The sequence below is a fragment of the Gadus morhua genome, chromosome 7, assembly GCF_902167405.1.
Source record: "Gadus morhua chromosome 7, gadMor3.0, whole genome shotgun sequence".
NCBI lineage: Eukaryota > Metazoa > Chordata > Actinopteri > Gadiformes > Gadidae > Gadus > Gadus morhua.
Genome location: NC_044054.1, coordinates 7,757,206 through 7,774,319, shown reverse-complemented (window position 1 = coordinate 7,774,319; position 17,114 = coordinate 7,757,206). Strand labels below are relative to the sequence as shown.

At 44.1% G+C, this 17,114-nt stretch overlaps 1 protein-coding gene across 2 annotated transcripts; it reads right to left on the bottom strand.

Moving 5' to 3' along the window:
* Positions 1-1,512: 1,512 nt before the first annotated feature.
* Positions 1,513-4,293, bottom strand: LOC115547993 (zinc finger BED domain-containing protein 1-like). 2 transcript variants are annotated; one of them, XM_030362548.1, is made up of 3 exons: positions 2,983-4,293; positions 2,721-2,820; positions 1,513-2,380 (listed from the first exon to the last, which is right to left on the bottom strand). In XM_030362548.1, the coding sequence occupies exons 1-3, from the start codon at positions 4,207-4,209 to the stop codon at positions 2,022-2,024; spliced, it is 1,686 nt and encodes a 561-aa protein (XP_030218408.1). In that variant the 5' UTR covers positions 4,210-4,293; the 3' UTR covers positions 1,513-2,021. The 2 variants fall into 2 exon arrangements, with proteins under 2 accessions (XP_030218408.1, XP_030218409.1); XM_030362549.1 differs by lacking the exon at positions 2,721-2,820.
* Between the last annotated feature and the right edge of the window lie 12,821 nt (positions 4,294-17,114).

Genomic DNA, 17,114 nt, shown 5'->3' with positions numbered 1-17,114 from the left:
AGCATCAGCTACAGTTGCGGACTGTATTTTGACTCAAATTATCACGTCTTCACAAATCGCACAAACATAGTTCTACTGATTTAACTTTTTCTTTAGCTTCATTTGAGAGTCATTGAGGTCAGTTACTATTGTAATCTCGGATCCTCATCATCCCACTCCTCTTCCTCCTCCTCTTCCTCCTCCTGCTCCTCTTCCTCCTCTTCCTCCATCCTACTCTCAAACCCGCTTTCCTCCTCCTCCAACTCCCCATCATCATCCTCTTCCTCTTCTCTCAGATCCTCTTCCTCCTCCTCCACTTTCTCTCCCTCCTCCTTCTCCTCCTCCTCCCTCCTCCTCCTCGTCCTCTTTCTCCTCTCTCCTTCTCCTGTTCGTGCTCATCCTTCTCCTCCTCTTCTACCTCCTCATCCTCCCGCTCCTCTTCCTCCTCCCCCTTCTCCTCCTCTTCCTCCTCCACATCCTACTCCTCCTCTTCCTCCTCTCCCTCCACTTCCTCCTCATCCTCTTCCTCCTCCCCCTCCTCTTCCTCCTCCTCCCCCTCCTCCTCCTCCTCCTCCTCCTCCACATCCTTCTCCTCCTCCTCCTCTCCCTCCACTTCCTCCTCATCCTCTTCCTCCTCATCCTCCTCCTCTTCCTCCTCATCCTCTTCCTCCTCCTCCTCCTCCTCTCCCTCCACTTCCTCCTCAACCTCTTCCTCCACACCCTCTTCCTCCTCATCCTCTTCCTCCTCCCCCTCTTCCTCCTCTTCCTCATCCTCCTCCTCTTCCTCCTCCTCCCCCTCCTCTTCCTCCTCTGTTATGTGCAGATCTGCTCCATGTTTTGCAGTACTCCCGAAGCTCCTCCTTCAGCCCCTCCTTCTCCTCGTTACCTGGCACCTGTTGTTGCCTTAAAAGCCTGGGAGGCTTCACTCACTCGGTCTCTAGCCAGGGCCAGCAGCATGGTCCTCATTCACCAGTCTGTTTAACCTTTTGTAGCAATAAACCCGGTTTTTCATATATTTAATCCTTGTTTGTCGACTTCATGTTACTTCCCTCGAGCCGGGTCGTAACATCCACCTCCTCCTCTCCCTCCACTTCTTCCTCATCCTCTTCCTCCTCCTCTTCCTCCTCCTCCTCCTCTTCCTCCACCTCCTCTCCCTCCTCTTCCTCCTCACCCTCTTCCTCCTCATCCTCTTCCTCCTCACCCTCTTCCTCCTCCTCACCCTCCTCTTCCTCCTCCTCTTCCTTCTCCTCCCCCACCTCTTCCTCCTCACCCTCTTCCTCCTCCTCCCCCTCCTCTTCTTCCTCTTCCTCCTCCTCCTCATCCTCTTCCTCCTCCTCTTCCTCCTCCTCTGAGCCAGCAGGGAGTCTGATCTTTGTCTGTCATGACCGCCAGCCGGTTGGAAGCGGTTCCGACCGGCCCGGAGTTTGGAGGCCAAACCGATTGAGAACGGTTCCCAGATCCTGTCTGCGGGGATTGTGAACCCCGACAGACACACACGCACACAAACACATAAGTAGAGAGACACACACACACTAGTGATGTGCATCTCCATCAGGAGGACGATGCGATACACATCTCGATGCACTGCCAACGATCCGATACATTCAAGATACATAAAAGCAGCTACTAATGCGATACGATACGATTCACCCCTATTGCGATGCAGTGCGATTCGACACGATACGATTCGACATGATGCGATTCAACAAGATGCGATGCTAAATAATACAATTCTATGCAATTTAATATGATACATAATGATTTATTTATTTGTCAGACAACAAATCAGTAACCAGGTTTCTGACAAAAGAAAACATTTATGTGCATGTGTGTGTGTTCTGAATGTAAAATTTTTGTTTGTCAGACAACAAATCAGTAACAAGGTTTCTGACAAAAGAAAACATGTATGTGTGATGTGTATGTGTATGTGTGTGTATGTGCATAAGTGTGTTCTGAATGTAACATTTTTTCACTATACCTGACAGTCACAACACAGTTTGCTTCATCCTAAACATGTGGATCAACTGCCTCACACACTAAATTTAACTAATTTGTCCTATTTTCAGGTTTTTCTTAAGGAATATGAGTTGATCCACATGATCAGGATGAAGCAAACTGCGCTTTGCTGTAACTATGTCCCCAGCCGTGCTAAACACTCTTTCAGAGGGTACACTCGTTGCTGGGATGCACAGGTAGCTCTTTGCCAAGGCTGAAAGCAGTGGAAGATCCACTTGTTTTTTCCACCACTGCAACACATCACCACTCAAAGCTAAAGAATCCCTCTCTCTGTACTTTAAGATTTCTGCCCTAGCCCTCTCCCTTGTGGTCTTCATTGGTGCTCTCGCAGTGAGGAAATCCCCAAACATCTGGTTCAAGGCTGTCTTCTTGGGGGGGACATCATCTATGGAATGGAACAGAAAAGCACAGTGAATTATCAGTTGTGTTAAAAAAATATGTAAAAATTATGATTTACAATACTTTCTTACTATATATATATATATATATATATATATATATATATATATATAATATAGTAAGATAGTATTGCAGGTCATAACTTTGTAAGATAGTATTGTATGTCATAATTTTGACATTTTTTTTAACACAACTGATATCCACAGTGCTCTTTTGTTCCATTCCATATATATTATTTAAATAATACTTTATAACTATATATATATAATAAATGCATCTTAAAACATTATTTTATAGCTTTTGGCACAGTTCCTATCAGAACAAACCTCTCTCTTCCTCTGGGCTTCTGTCAACCTCTGCCTGGCCCTCAGTCAGTGTGCCACTGTCACCTGCCTGGCCCTCATTGAGTGTGCCACTGTCACTTGCCTGACAAAAATATATATATATGGGAACATATAAATAGTATAAAGGAGACTAGCTGCTAGATTTCTTTTTCCAATTCAAAGAAGACACAGGTAAATTCAAGTAACAAATAGTTTAGCTACGGTTTAGCTAGGTTTAGCTACGGTTTATGGAGTATATTCTTACCTCTTCCTCCATCATCACCACCTCTGCTGTTAGCTTCGTGAATACCATGTCCTTGGTGCCGTGGTCTTCCAAGAAAGCCAGGTCTTTGAACCGTGGATCGAGCACTGCAGCATAGTAGAGGAGGTCTTGGAGATACGTGTAGCGACCATCAAAATCCTGTCGGAATCGCTCCTTCATCACAGAAATTTCCAGCAGATCGCTCTCATCTGGCTGGAAATGCTTCTGAAGTTTGGCCTGTATTGGGGAGATCATTGAGATAGTGGGGTGTTTTTCCTCACTGAGGAGTGTTGTTGCCACTTTCAGAGGGGACATCAATTTGATGACCTCTGGGATCAGTGTCATGTCTTCCTCTGTCAGGCTGGCTAATCCTTCTCCCCTCTTTATCTTCCTTGACAGAAGAGTGTTCAACACAGCAGGCTGCTGCTCCCAAAAACGCTCCAACATGTCAAGTGAACTGTTCCATCTTGTGGGAACATCATGGATGAGCTTGTGATTTGGCATGTGTAACTGGGCCTGCATTTCACGTAGAACCTCAGTTGCTTGTGGGCTTCTGTGAAAAAAAGTTGTAATCTTCCTCACTTTCACCAGAAGCTCTGACACCCTGTCCACCTTCAGGGATTTTTGTGAGGCCAGATTGAGCGTGTGCGCGATGCATCGCACATGGGGGTTTATCTCTGCACGAACTCCAGCCAGTAACATATTTTTTGCGTTGTCCGTGACCAACGCTGGGTTCTTGTCTGCGATGTTCCATGTGCAACAAACGTCCTTCAGTAAAAGTCCCAGATTATTCCCTGTGTGAGCCTCGTTGAACGGTCTGGTTTGAAGGACGTGGTTTTGTAAAACCCACTCTTCATCGATGTAATGTGCCGTTACGGTGACATAGGAGTCAGTGGCGCGAGACGTCCAACCATCAACTGTAATAGCAACTCTTTTGGCATTGCTCAACGATTTAGCTATTTCATGCCTCACTTTTTCATACAGAAGAGGGATTTCTTTATCCGTGAAAAGCTTCCTATTCGGGATGTGGTACCTCGGCTCCAGAATGTGTAGGAGGTATTGGAAGCCCTCGTTTTCAACAACACTGTAAGGCTGAATATCTTTGCAAATAAAGAAGGCAATGGCTTCGGTTATTGCCTTTGATCGAGCTGAGTTGGTAGCCAGCGGGGCATGAAAAAAGGTGGAAATACTTTGCGCAGGTGTACTTGTTGAGGCAGCCACTGTAGCCATAGATGAATCGGAGGATGAGGCAGACGTCTCACCATGTCGCCTCTTCAGGTGAGTACCTAAATTAGTCGTGCTGCCTGTGTACTTTATGGCACCACGACATATTTTGCATATTGCATGGGTCTTATCCAATTTTCCATCTTTCTTTGCAAAGCCAAAGTTTTGCCAAACCTTGGACTTATTGCAAGCTTTAGGGACGTATAACTCCTCGTCAGCCATTGTAACTCTCCCGAACACTCCTTCAACTCGCGCGATACTTGGCCGCGACACTTCACGAAAATCTGCCACTGACAGCAGTGGAGATGAGAGCGCGTTTAGGAAAGTTAGAGAGGGGGAATCTAGAAATATACAATTGTACCGGATTATACCGATGCAAAATTTTTTAGGTACGATGCATCGCGGTTCATCCCACATTGTATCCGATGCACCCATTTTTGATCCGGGCCATCGCATCGTGAGCTTTTATGACGATGCATCGGTGCGAACCGGTGAATCTTCCCATCCCTAACACACACACACACACACACAGAAGACGTGTCGACACACACGCATAAACACACACACACAAAGTAGAGACACACGCACAGACGTACACACACACACACAAACATACAGAAGACGTGTCGACACACACACACACACACAAACATACAGAAGACGTGTCGACACACACACACAAACACACACACACACACAAGTAGAGACACAAAGACAGATGTAAACATACACACACAAACACAGAAGACGTGTAGACACACACACACGCACGCACATACACACACACAAGCCAACACAGTCTCACTCCAAGAACGTCAAATACCGAGTGTTGGCAAGGTCACTTTAACGTCTGTCACAGACAGGAAAAGTACCCTTCGGCGTAGTCTGCAGACGGAGAGGGGATTCAATTCACTACAATGTAATGCCAACCCGGCGATGTATGACGTTTAGAGCGGGTGCTCCAGCAGCCCATTCACTCCTGTATTAACCCGACTACGGCTCTAATAGACACTGTGAGCATCTTTCCTATTGGATAGTTTTTAGCATATTGTTCTGTGAAAATGGAGGGCATTCTATTTTATTCTGGCTCGATGTTGCTAGGTACGCGTCCTGCGTCCCTGACGCATTACAATCTGAAAGGACGCACTAAACTCACTATCCATGCGTCCCGGGGACGCATCTCATTTTCCCCATGAAAAACGATACATTGTGAACATTAAACAACTCGTGTTTAATCACAGTAACTGGCCAAAGAAACCTTCTTGTGAGCAGACCGGACAAGCGCTGTTTCAACCCTCTGCGCATCTACTCGGCGCAGACGTGATCCCCTGTACAAAGTATCGCGACATGCTAATTTAGCCGCTACCAAAACAACTAGCTCGTCACCGCTGATTTCATTTCAACAATTAAAAATACGAACTTCATAGTAAATAAACCCACGTTTCCACTGCTCGATGCTGTGCTCATTCGTGTCGATTATGTTGTAACGTTTAGGGGACTTGCTGTAATGAAATAAATGAAACATAATCCGGTGGTGGTGATGAAAACTACATTGAACGGCAGCCGCCATATTGTTATGCCCAAACGGCATACATCGCGCTTCCAACGAGATCCTGTTTTTCTCGAGAAACAGGCAGAGAAGAGAGAACGCAAAAATGCCACCAAAGAAAAAGATGAAACCTATTGCAGGTCAGCAAACTATTGCAGCTGCATTTTCTGTCCCCACTACCTTTGTTTAATTTCAGATACATTTTGAACATACATTAATATATCCGTTTATTATAACCATATCATACCACCATCAAGGAGTTTAACACTATTAATTTAATTTAAGAAATAGAATAATAACAAGAAATGTGCGTTTCGCCGGCACAACGCGAAGCATGTGTTGAAAACGCTACCCTGAACCTGTGGATACAAAGGATTTGACCATGGTAGGAGCAGCGAGAAGTCAGTGTAGCGTTTTCGCGGCGAAATTTTGTAGACGATATACAATTTCCTCGTTTATTGCGCCCCCTAATGGCGAATTTTTCTGATTTTTTTATCGAACGACGTTAAGGTTAACACCAACATGTGTGTAAAATTTGGACTCGATCCGATGTCTAATTTTGGATTTCTTTGGATTTTTGATATTCCACGTCTAATTTAGCTTATAAACCAATATTCAAAACGCTACCGTTTCGTCGTCAAAGGTCGCATCAAAAAAGTGTTTCATGCATTCTTTGCGTGTGCGTCTGAAAATGTCGTGTGCAAAGTTTGGTGTTGATTGGTCAAGAAATGTGGGAGGAGTAGCGAAAATACAGTTTCGCGGTTTTCGCGATTTAGCGAAAAATATTCCTAGACGCAAATGGGCGTGGCCTATGCCAAAAGATGCAGCAGACTCCAGTGAATATGTGTGTACAAGGTTTTGAATGTGGGAGGTTCGGTGTGGGAGTTATAGCCCCAAACGCGTCTTTCCTTGGTATAGCGCCACCTAGTGGCCGGCGTGTCTGGATTTTGTTATCTGAGTAGCGGTGCCGGACCTGGATCAAGTCATGCAATTGGCGTGTCAGCACCATTTACGGTTTGGGCTGTGGTACCACATTTAGCGCAGGAATAATAATAAGAACTAGAACTGCAAGCAGTTATGCAGGGGTCCAAGAAGTGTGCATTTCGCCGGCATAACGCGACAGGAAATGTGCGTTTCGCCGGCACAACGCGAAGCATGTGTTCAAAACGCTACCCTGAACCTGTGGATACAAAGGATTTGACTGTGGTAGGAGTAGCGAGAAGTCAGTGTAGCGTTTTCGCAGCGAAATCTTTTAGAAGATATACAATTTCCTCGTTTATTGCGCCCCCTAATGGCGAAATTTTCCGAAATTTGTATCGAACGTCATTTAGGTTAGCACCAACATGTGTGTAGAATTTGGACTCGATCCGATGTCTAATTTTGGATCTTTTTGGATTTTTAATTTTCCACGTCTAATTTAGCTAATAAACAAATATTCAAAACTCTACCGTTTCGTCGTCGAAGGTCGGATCAAAAAACTGTCAGAGGGTTTCTTTGCGTGTGCGTCTGAAGATGCCGTGTGCAAAGTTTGGTGTTGATTGGTTAAGAAATGTGGGAGGAGTAGCGAAAATACAGTTTTGCGGTTTTCGCGATTTAGCGAAAAAAAATTCTAGACGCAAATGGGCGTGGCCTAGGCCAAAAGATGCAGCAGACTCCAGTGCATCTGTGTGTACAAGTTTTTGGACTCTGGGAGGTTCGGTGTGGGAGTTATACCCCCAAACGCGTATTCCTTGGTATAGCGCCACCTAGTGGCCGGCATGTCTGTATTTGGTCGTCTGCATAGTCTTCACGTACCTGGATCTAGTCATGTAATTGGCGTGTCGTCACCATTTACGGTTTGGGCTGTAGTACCACTTTCTTGGTAGGAAGTATAAGAATAATAATCCTTACAAAAACAATAGGGATCCAACCTGTTGGCTTGGACCCCTAACTAGAACTGCAAGCAGTTATGCAGGGGTCCAAGAAGTGTGCATTTCGCCGGCACAACGCGACAAGAAATGTGCGTTTCGCCGGCACAAAGCGAAGCATGTGTTCAAAACGCTACCCTGAACCTGTGGATACAAAGGATTTGACTGTGGTAGGAGTAGCGAGAAGTCAGTGTAGCGTTTTCGCGGCGAAATTTTGTAGAAGATATACAATTTCCTAGTTTATTGCGCCCCCTAATGGCGAAATTTTCCGAAATTTTTATCGAACGACATTAAGGTTAGCACCAACATGTGTGTAAAATGTGGACTCGATCCGATGTCTAATTTTGGATGTCTTTGGATTTTTGATATTCCACGTCTAATTTAGCTAATAAACCAATATTCAAAACGCTACCGTTTCGTCTTTGAAGGACGGATCAAAAAAGTGTTTCATGCATTCTTTGCGTGTGCGTCTGACGATGTTGTGTGCAAAGTTTGGTGTTGATCGGGCGAGAAATGTGGGAGGAGTAGCGAAAAAACAGTTTTACGGTTTTCGCGATTTTGCGAAAAAAAATTCTAGACGCAAATGGGCGTGGCCTAGGCCAAAAGATGCAGCAGACTCCAGTGCATCTGTGTGTACAAGTTTTTGAATGTGGGAGTTTCGGTGTGGGAGTTATAGCCCCAAACGCGTATTCCTTGGTATAGCGCCACCTAGTGGCCGGCGTGTCTGGTTTTTGTCGTCTGCCGTCACCTCACGGACCTGGATCTAGTCATGTAATTGGCGTGTGTGCACCATTTACGGTTTGGGCTGTAGTACCACTTTTAGCTGCTGGAATAATAAGAAAAATCCTTACAAAAACAATAGGGATCCAACCTGTTGGCTTGGACCCCTAAAAAGAATAATCCTTACAAAAACAATAGGGATCCAACCTGTTGGCTTGGACCCCTAACTAGAACTGCAAGCAGTTATGCAGGGGTCCAAGAACTGTGCATTTCGCCGGCACAACGCGACAAGAAATGTGCGTTTCGCCGGCACAACGCGAAGCAAGTATTCAAAACGCTACCGTGAACTACATGTGGATATAAAGGTTTTGACTGTGGGAGCTTCGGTGTGGGAGTTATAGCCTAAAACGCGTTTTCAGAACATTCCATTGGCCAAATAGGTGATAGACAATGTCGTCGTTTTTTGGCGCCGCCCTGTGGCGAAATTTTTAATTTTCCAAAGACAATTTTCCTTTGCCAAATAACTCCCGCCCACATTAATAATTCTTGGCCATATTTTCTATATAGACTTGGGTTTGCCCCTTGATGGTTTCCCTTGAGTTTGAAGAACATTCCTTTGGCCAATTAGAAGATATACAATTTCCTCGTTTATTGCGCCCCCTAATGGCGAATTTTTCCGAATTTTTTATCGAACGACAGTAAGGTTAGCACCAACATGTGTGTAAAATTTGGACTCGATCCGATGTCTCATTTTGGATTTCTTTGGATTTTTGCTATTCCACGTCTAATTTAGCTAATAAACCAATATTCCAAATGCTACCGTTTCGTCGTCGAAAGTCGGATCAAAAAACTGTCTGAGGGTTTCTTTGCGTGTGCGTCTGAAGATGCCGTGTGCAAAGTTTGGTGTTGATTGGTCGAGAAATGTGGGAGGAGTAGCGAAAAAACAGTTTTGCGGTTTTCGCGATTTTGCGAAAAAAAATTCTAGACGCAAATGGGCGTGGCCTATGCCAAAAGATGCAGCAGACTCCAGTGAATCTGTGTGTACAAGGTTTTGAATGTGGGAGGTTCGGTGTGGGAGTTATAGCCCCAAACGCGTATTCCTTGGTATAGCGCCACCTAGTGACCGGCGTGTCTGGATTTTGTCGTCTGCATAGTCCGAAGAGATCTGGATCTAGTCATGCAATTGGCGTGTCGGCACCATTTACGGTTTGGGCTGTGGTCCCACTTTTAGGGAGGTAAGTATAATAGGAAAAATCCTTACAAAAACAATAGGGATCCAACCTGTTGGCTTGGACCCCTAAAAATCCTTACAAAAACAATAGGGATCCAACCTGTTGGCTTGGACCCCTAATAAAAAAGAAACACATTTTTTAAACTGGGGAGTCGGGACCCATTGAATTTCTCAGGGACCCACCCAACTCGCCACCTGTGGGTCCCGGGGACTCACTACATTGAAAACCTATCAACATCACTGCATCACTTCCTTTAGGGCTTCGGCCTCCTAATTGATCATTGTAGTATATTTGAATGCCCTCTTTCATATATATGACACCACCTCCACTGGGATGTGGCAACAATTCTCCATATCCATATGGGTTGGGGGGGGGTTGCTTGTGGAAAGTAGAGGTGTACACTAGCGATAAATAGGAAGCACACTCAGGAGGAGGAATGACCTCTCACAAATATTTAATTTATTGTTTCAAATAACCCTGGCTCATTAAATCAATGAGCTTGGTTTTTTGCTTTCAAAAATAAGTTATAGGCTGTGTCTCTAGAAAATCTGTCCATGCACGTCTCTCAGAGTGACGTGACAAGCCACGAGACAGCGATTTAAAAAAAACAAGTCAAGTTCCACCGGACCCTAGTTTACGACAAAAGCAACACAATTGATGGCAGCTCCGTTGCCGCACTTAACCTCTTTAACGTGGTTTGGATCGATGTTATGAGCAGAGGGGGGCGGTCGATGGCAACCACCATAGCAACCGTGAGAGTCACGTGACGTTGACGAAGGCCCATTGAAAAGAAATGGCCGAAATAACGCAGGGCTGTCACATGTTTAATGCCGTTATGTATTTAATTAATTAAACTAGTTTTTGCACGCGCGTTGTGTGCGCTCAACCTCTAGTTGTATTTAAACTAGAGCTGTCAGTTAAACGCGTTATTAACGACGTTAACGCAAACCAAATTTAACGGCGTTAATTTTTTTTATCGGGCGATTAACGCAATTATTTTATAAAAAAAAAAAAAAAAAAAAAAAAAAAATTCTTTGGCTCAAAACAAAGAAGCAGTAGCCTGACTGCTATGTTCAAATGACATTTGTTCAAAGCAGTCGTTTAATTGCACTATAGGCTCTTTTTTTGTATCGTCCTGTTTTGCTCAGTGTATATGCCAATGTTGTTATCAATAAAAATCATTTGCACAAGGCAAGCCGATGCACTTCACCATGTTGATAAGAGAATTAAAATGAGAAGAATTATGGGACAAAAAAATCAAGGGATATTTAGCATAGAAAAAGAATTTGCGATTAATCGCGATTAATTAGATTTAACTATGACATTAATGCGATTAATCACGATTAAATATTTTAATCGCTTGACAGCTCTAATTTAAACCCATAGCAATAATGTGGAAACCCCAGTCGATAATGCAACACATTTCTGAGCGCATAATATAATAACATTTTGCCTATAATGTCACAACGTATAACATTCGTTAACCACAAATGACTCTTTGAATCATTCAGCTCAACAAAAGGCAACAGGCTGATTATCATTTGGGAGGCCACTCAATGACATGCAGAACATCAACACAACCACTGAAGTGGTGTGAGAAATACAGACTTTCTTCTCCCCATTCAAATGTAAGGAACATTTCCTACGGAGAAAATACTACCTCAAGGGTAGTATAAATAAGGAGGTTTCAGGGTACGAATGTCAGGATATTTTGTTCACACATCTCATATGTTGTTCACACGGCTCATCAGGAGAACATCAAGACTTACACGTGTGTCTGAAAGCAGCTAGTGTGTGAGCATTTGATTACATTATAAAATTAGTAAATTTATGGTAACAGGGGTAATTGTTCAATGGAAAGTGTAGCATTTCCGTGTATGTTCGTGCGCATGTGCGTGTGTGTGCGGTGTGTGCATGCGGTGTGTATGTGCGTGCTTGCAGTGTAAGTATACGTTTACGCGTGCTGTTTGTGTGTGTGTGAGCTGCAGGCTGCTTGGCACATGCGCATGAGTGACTTTGAGTAACTGGTGCGACAGGCCTGCTATTATAGTAGTAAGATATTAAAATATATATTATGCATACAATTATTTAGTTATAATATTATAAGTAGACCGTCGCATTTATTCAATTACCGTTATAACATCTGTATCTGACCATTGACCCTAGTCTCGGTAATTCTATAAATGAAATTCAGATTGACGGTATGGCCCTATATCCCTATTCTTGCACACCGATCTTGAATTTAATAGACCACTCTCATTGCTTAGAGGAGGTCTGGTGGTGTCCTTGTACAATAAATAAATAAATATACATATATTTTAGTGCTGTCAAGCGCTGTCTGCAAAGCAAGACAACTCCCCTTCGCGTCAGCGTCCATAGCAACTATCATAGCAACTATATTATTATATTTCTGTCGAGACCTGAAATATTCTTCATCATAACTATAAAACCAATAACCACACATCCTTATGACAGTCTATTGATTGTCAGGAGAATATGTCTATGTGTGTGGGGTGTGTGTGTGTGAGTCTGTGAGTATTTGTGCCATCCATGGTGTATGTGTATGCGAGTGTGTGTGTGTGTGTGTTTGCCATGCATTGTGTGTGTGTGCATGTGTTTGTGTCCCATGCATTGTGAGTGTGTGTGTGTGTGTGTGTGTGTGTGTGTGTGTGTGTGTGTGTGTGTGTGTGTGTGTGTGTGTGTGTGTGTGTGTGTGTTTGTGTTTGTGTGCGTGTGTGTGTGCCATGCATGTTTTGTGTGTGTGCGCACATGGCAGATGGAGCAAATAATTCCCAGCATTCCTTGGGAGAAGCAAAGTCAACTGACCTGGTCTTGGCCCCGGGCTCAGGTAAAGCCTCTTGATTGGCTCGGTCTGGACTTGCTCAGTTCACTGGAACTCCTGCTTTGCAGAACGCGGCCAATAGTTTTTTTTTCCTTGGGAGAAGCAAAGTCAACTGACCTGGTCTTGGCCCCGGGCTCAGGTAAAGCCTCTTGATTGGCTCGGTCTGGACTTGCTCAGTTCACTGGAACTCCTGCTTTGCAGAACGCGGCCAATCGTTTTTTTTTGACATACAGACAGACAGACAGACAGACAGACAGACAGACAGACAGACAGACAGACAGACAGACAGACAGAGCAAGACTAGACCCCCGACCCCCTAGACCCATGTCTAGACACATCACTCACAGCTGCCATGGAAACCGCACAGGTCAGCCATGTTGGATCGTGTGTGTTGACCCAACATGTGGTCGACTCTAGGGTCCGGCTACACACCAGTGTGGAAGAGGAGGGGGAATCTGAGAGAGAGAGAGAGAGAGAGAGAGAGAGAGAGAGAGAGAGAGAGAGAGAGAGAGAGAGATACCAGACCTCCCAGGGACAGGGGGACGTGTTCACCAAGAAGGTAGTGAGACAGAGACAGACAAACAGACAAACTGGAGGATAGAGGACGATGTGAAACTATGGAACAGAGAAAGTGAAGAAAACAGAGGGGAAATCCAACCAAAAGGGGGACGAGAGGAGAAAGGTTAGAATAGGAGAGGAACAAAGTTAGAAGAGGAGAGGATAGGAGAAGAGGAGAGGAGAGGAAAGGAGCGGAGGAGAGAGGAGTGGAGGGGAGAGGGAAGGAGAGGTTAAAAGAGGAGAGGTGTGCGCGTCTGTGCGTGCGTGCGTGCGTGCGTGCGTGCGTGCGTGCGTGCGCCCGCTTTGAACTAACTTCAAAGGGGGCTAACTAACCCTAACCCTAACCCTATTCTGTAGGAAATACAGAATATAAACTGTAACGTTGGATGAAAGAATATACCAAAAACATCTTCCATTCTTATGATTAAAAAACTTGTTCACAGCTCTTGGTTCAATGTCTCTTTCGCGATTTTTTTTGTTGTTTCTCTTACTTCGGAAGAATGTACTTATTGTGAGTCTCTTTGGGTAAAATCGTCAGCTACATCCCTGAATGTAAAATATAAAGTATGTCTGGTCTGAGCAGCCTCACCTGCTCTGAGTCTGATTGGACTCTGGGGCTGGGGAGGCTGACCACCTGTTCCTCGTTGACCAATCAGTGGTAAGCAGGTTAACGTCCGCTCGCTCTGAGCCACAGTGTCGTCCAACCACAGGTAGAGGGTCAGGGGGGGAAGGAAGGAAGGGAGGGAGGGAGGGTGAAAGGGAGAGAGTGAGGGGGGAGAGGAAAAGGTGAGAGGGAGGCGGAGGGAGAGAGAACATGGGGGAGAGAAAGGGAGAAAAGGGGAGAAAAAGGAGACGAAGCGAGACTAATGAAATTGGAAAGAAAGGGGGAGAACTAGGGTGTGGTCTCAGCAACCTTATCTGGCCTGAGTCTGATTGGACTTTGGGGGAGGCTGCACACCTGTTGCTCATTGACTAATCAGTGGTCAGCCGTCTCTTCTCTTACATTCAGGGTAAACACTAGAATATACTTCTGATTATTCAGTTATAGAGCGCCGATTTGGTTACATAAATTAATTTCTTTTCTATAATAATTATTATTTTTTTATTATATATTTTTCGGTAACAATTACAGAATATGGGGATTCTGGGGTCTAGAGTATACAGGTAGATCTCATCACAGATAATAACAAAACCAGCCAGAGATACAGAGGGAAATACTTTTATTAAAATGCTGTTATATTTTGTTTGCATGTGTGTAATGTTATTGTATTCAATGTTATTGTATTCAACAGATTATTCAGTTATACAGCGGCAATTTGTTTGCATACCTAAAAAAATATCTATATTTTTATAAACATAAAATTATATTTTATTAGGAAATAATTACAGAATGAGGATTCTGGGGCCTAGAATCTGCTTGTGTGTGCAATCTGAACATATTCAACTATAGCGCAGATTTGTTTAAATATATACATAATTGTTTTATTTATTTTTAATATAGGCCTATAAATATCATATTTTATTTGGGAAATAATGACAGAATATAGCGGAATCTATAGAATACTGTAGCTCTTATCACAGACGATAACAAAAAACCAGCCAGTTGAACTCTAAGACCCTTCTGAAGTCTCTCCGAACTCTGACATCCCTCCAAGACTCTCTTCACGTTCCCAGACAGTGGATCAACGGACAAACGTTGTTCTGTCTCGTTCCATTAATCCCCATGAAGGAAATCCAAAGATATTCTGGGATGGGGAGGGGTTTTCCTTGGTCCAAGTTGAACATCTGAGGTCAGGCGTGCATTCTCGCGGCGGTGTTTGGGGTTGCGTTGTTTGAAACATGTTCTTAAAGATCCAGCGCCACATTTGGCCGCATAAAAAAAATAAGACAAATAAGACACACATACACACTAACCAAGACAGACGCATTAAAGGCCCACTATGCAACTTCGGGAATTTCTTCGCTGTTTTCTTGGTTTTGGCACGCACATTTCTCTACACAGCGCCCCCTTCAGCTTCGTAGTAGATATTTTACAACACTGTCGTAACAACTCGTTGACGACCCTTCCCCATGCACTTCTACGCGAGCCATGTGCATTTGTTTTCAAAGAAGCCGGCGAATGCGTGGAGCCATGTCCGAAGTAGATGTTCATAAAGTGTAGGCAAGGTTATGCATTTTTAAAATTGTGTATTTGTATTGCAATAAACATAAAGCCATCCTTTTTTATAGTTGACGGGGAGAATTTATATCCTAGATTATAATTGTTTTATCTTATGTTGAACAGAACAATCAGTGTGAGAGTGTTGGCCAACATAATAATCTAAATAAACAAGAACCTGGATTCGGGGATTCAGTCTGTATCTGGGGGACGGACAGACGAACAGCAAAACACCAATGGAAACAAAGGTGTTTATATGGTTGCAACCAACAAGCAAGCTAGAAACATACAGGGCTCACAAAAAAAAACGGTTGAGAAAACCATTTTTACAGGGCTCACAACAAAATGGTTGAGCAAACACATTTGTACAGAGACAATCAACATCAAGAATACCACGAGGACAAAGTTCACCCAAGGGTACTTTCAATTTCAAAAGCAACACGGCCAAATCGGAGTCTGATTTGCAGTCTTCTTTTTCTTTCAGTTCACGCTATTCCTGAAAAGCTTGCCCAACGTTTACTCGTGTCTGGCCTCTCTGTCGGTCAGTCTCCCTTTTCTCTTCTTCTGTTCCTCCGAGATTGGGTTTCTCTGTCTCTTTTTAGTCGGCTGATCTATGATGAATGTAACAATCCCTTAGTTACTTGTGTTTATATCGAGCCGGTTCCGTGTTTGGGGGTCTGTGCCGTAAAGCAATTCGTTACTTCGCGAGACCCGAGACTCCCGCAAGAGTGGACGGCGGGTCGCCGGCAGAAACATATTCCTTTTCTCCGCCAAGATGCGCAAGGGAGAGTCGAAACAACGAACAATCGAACAAAAATGTATAATGGAACCATCGCAATGACTCCTAGCCTGTTATATTAAGGTAAATCAAGCCAAAAAAGTTGCATAGTTCCCCTTTCACTCGTGTCTGATTTATTTTCTGGTCCATTCTTCTTTTGTTCCACCGACAGTCGCCTCTTGGGTCCCTTATCAGTTGATTGATCCATGATGAATGCAACAATTGCCTCACAACTGGCTGTATATATCTAGCCGGTGCCATGTTTGGGTGTGTGTCTGTGCCGTAAAGCATTTTCGAAACTACAATCTGACTACATTTTCGAGGATACTTCCGCTGCGTCACATCCGGAATGTCCCGGTCCGAGCAGATCAAGTTGCATATGCGCTTTTTCACTGTAGAGGCAACATGGGAAAATGACACACCCACCAATCGACCCAGAAATGGATGTAGAACCATCAGCATAACTCTCAACCTGCATACTTAGGTAAATTTGGCTAAAAAAGTTGCATAGTGGGCCTTTAAGACTCACACAGACAATTATTATTGTAGTGCCAAAATGCAACCACAAATTTGTGAGGGTCTAAGTTCCCCCAAGACTCCGGAGGCTCGGGACCAGTATCAAACCAGTCCTGTTGGGCTTTGCCAACCACCACCCCCCTACATGCCCTTAACGGACCCTTCCGACCCCAAAGCAATTTAATGGGGTTTTGCTTGTGGGGGGGGGGGGGGGGGGGAGAAGAGAGAGAGATTTGTTTGTAAGAAACGTATGAATTGTCTGTCCTATGCTGCCCTCTTGCCGATCTCTCTTGAAAAATAGATTAGAATCTCAGTGAGACTTTTACCTGGTTAAAAAAAAAAAAAAAAAGCCCTTGGTGTACTGAGTTTATTCAACCCTTAGGGTGAACAACCAGAAACTGGCCGGTAATCCTCAAACCACAAGTATCTTGGAAACCGTTTTCAAAATGTCTGCTTTGGAATTTGGCTGTTAACACTAATTGATGGTTTCTAGGAACGTTCCTGCCAACGTCAGCTACTGTTTGCTCCAGCATTGGCAAACAGGAATGAAACACAGGGGCCGAAAAAACATGCAATGGAAAAATAACGTGCAATTGATCCAAGTTCACGGAGTAGAGCGAGTGTTTGTTTAGCACTTCACACACACAATTT

Bases quoted from the DNA above. Each gene is read 5' to 3' on its own strand.
- LOC115547993 (XM_030362548.1), bottom strand. From the start codon at position 4,209: ATGGCTACAGTGGCTGCCTCAACAAGTACACCTGCGCAAAGTATTTCC. The intron at 2,821-2,982 runs GTAAGAATATAC...TATTTTTGTCAG, and splicing joins TGGTGATGATGGAGGAAGAG to GCAAGTGACAGTGGCACACT. The intron at 2,381-2,720 runs GTTTGTTCTGAT...TCCATTCCATAG, and splicing joins AAGCCCAGAGGAAGAGAGAG to ATGATGTCCCCCCCAAGAAG.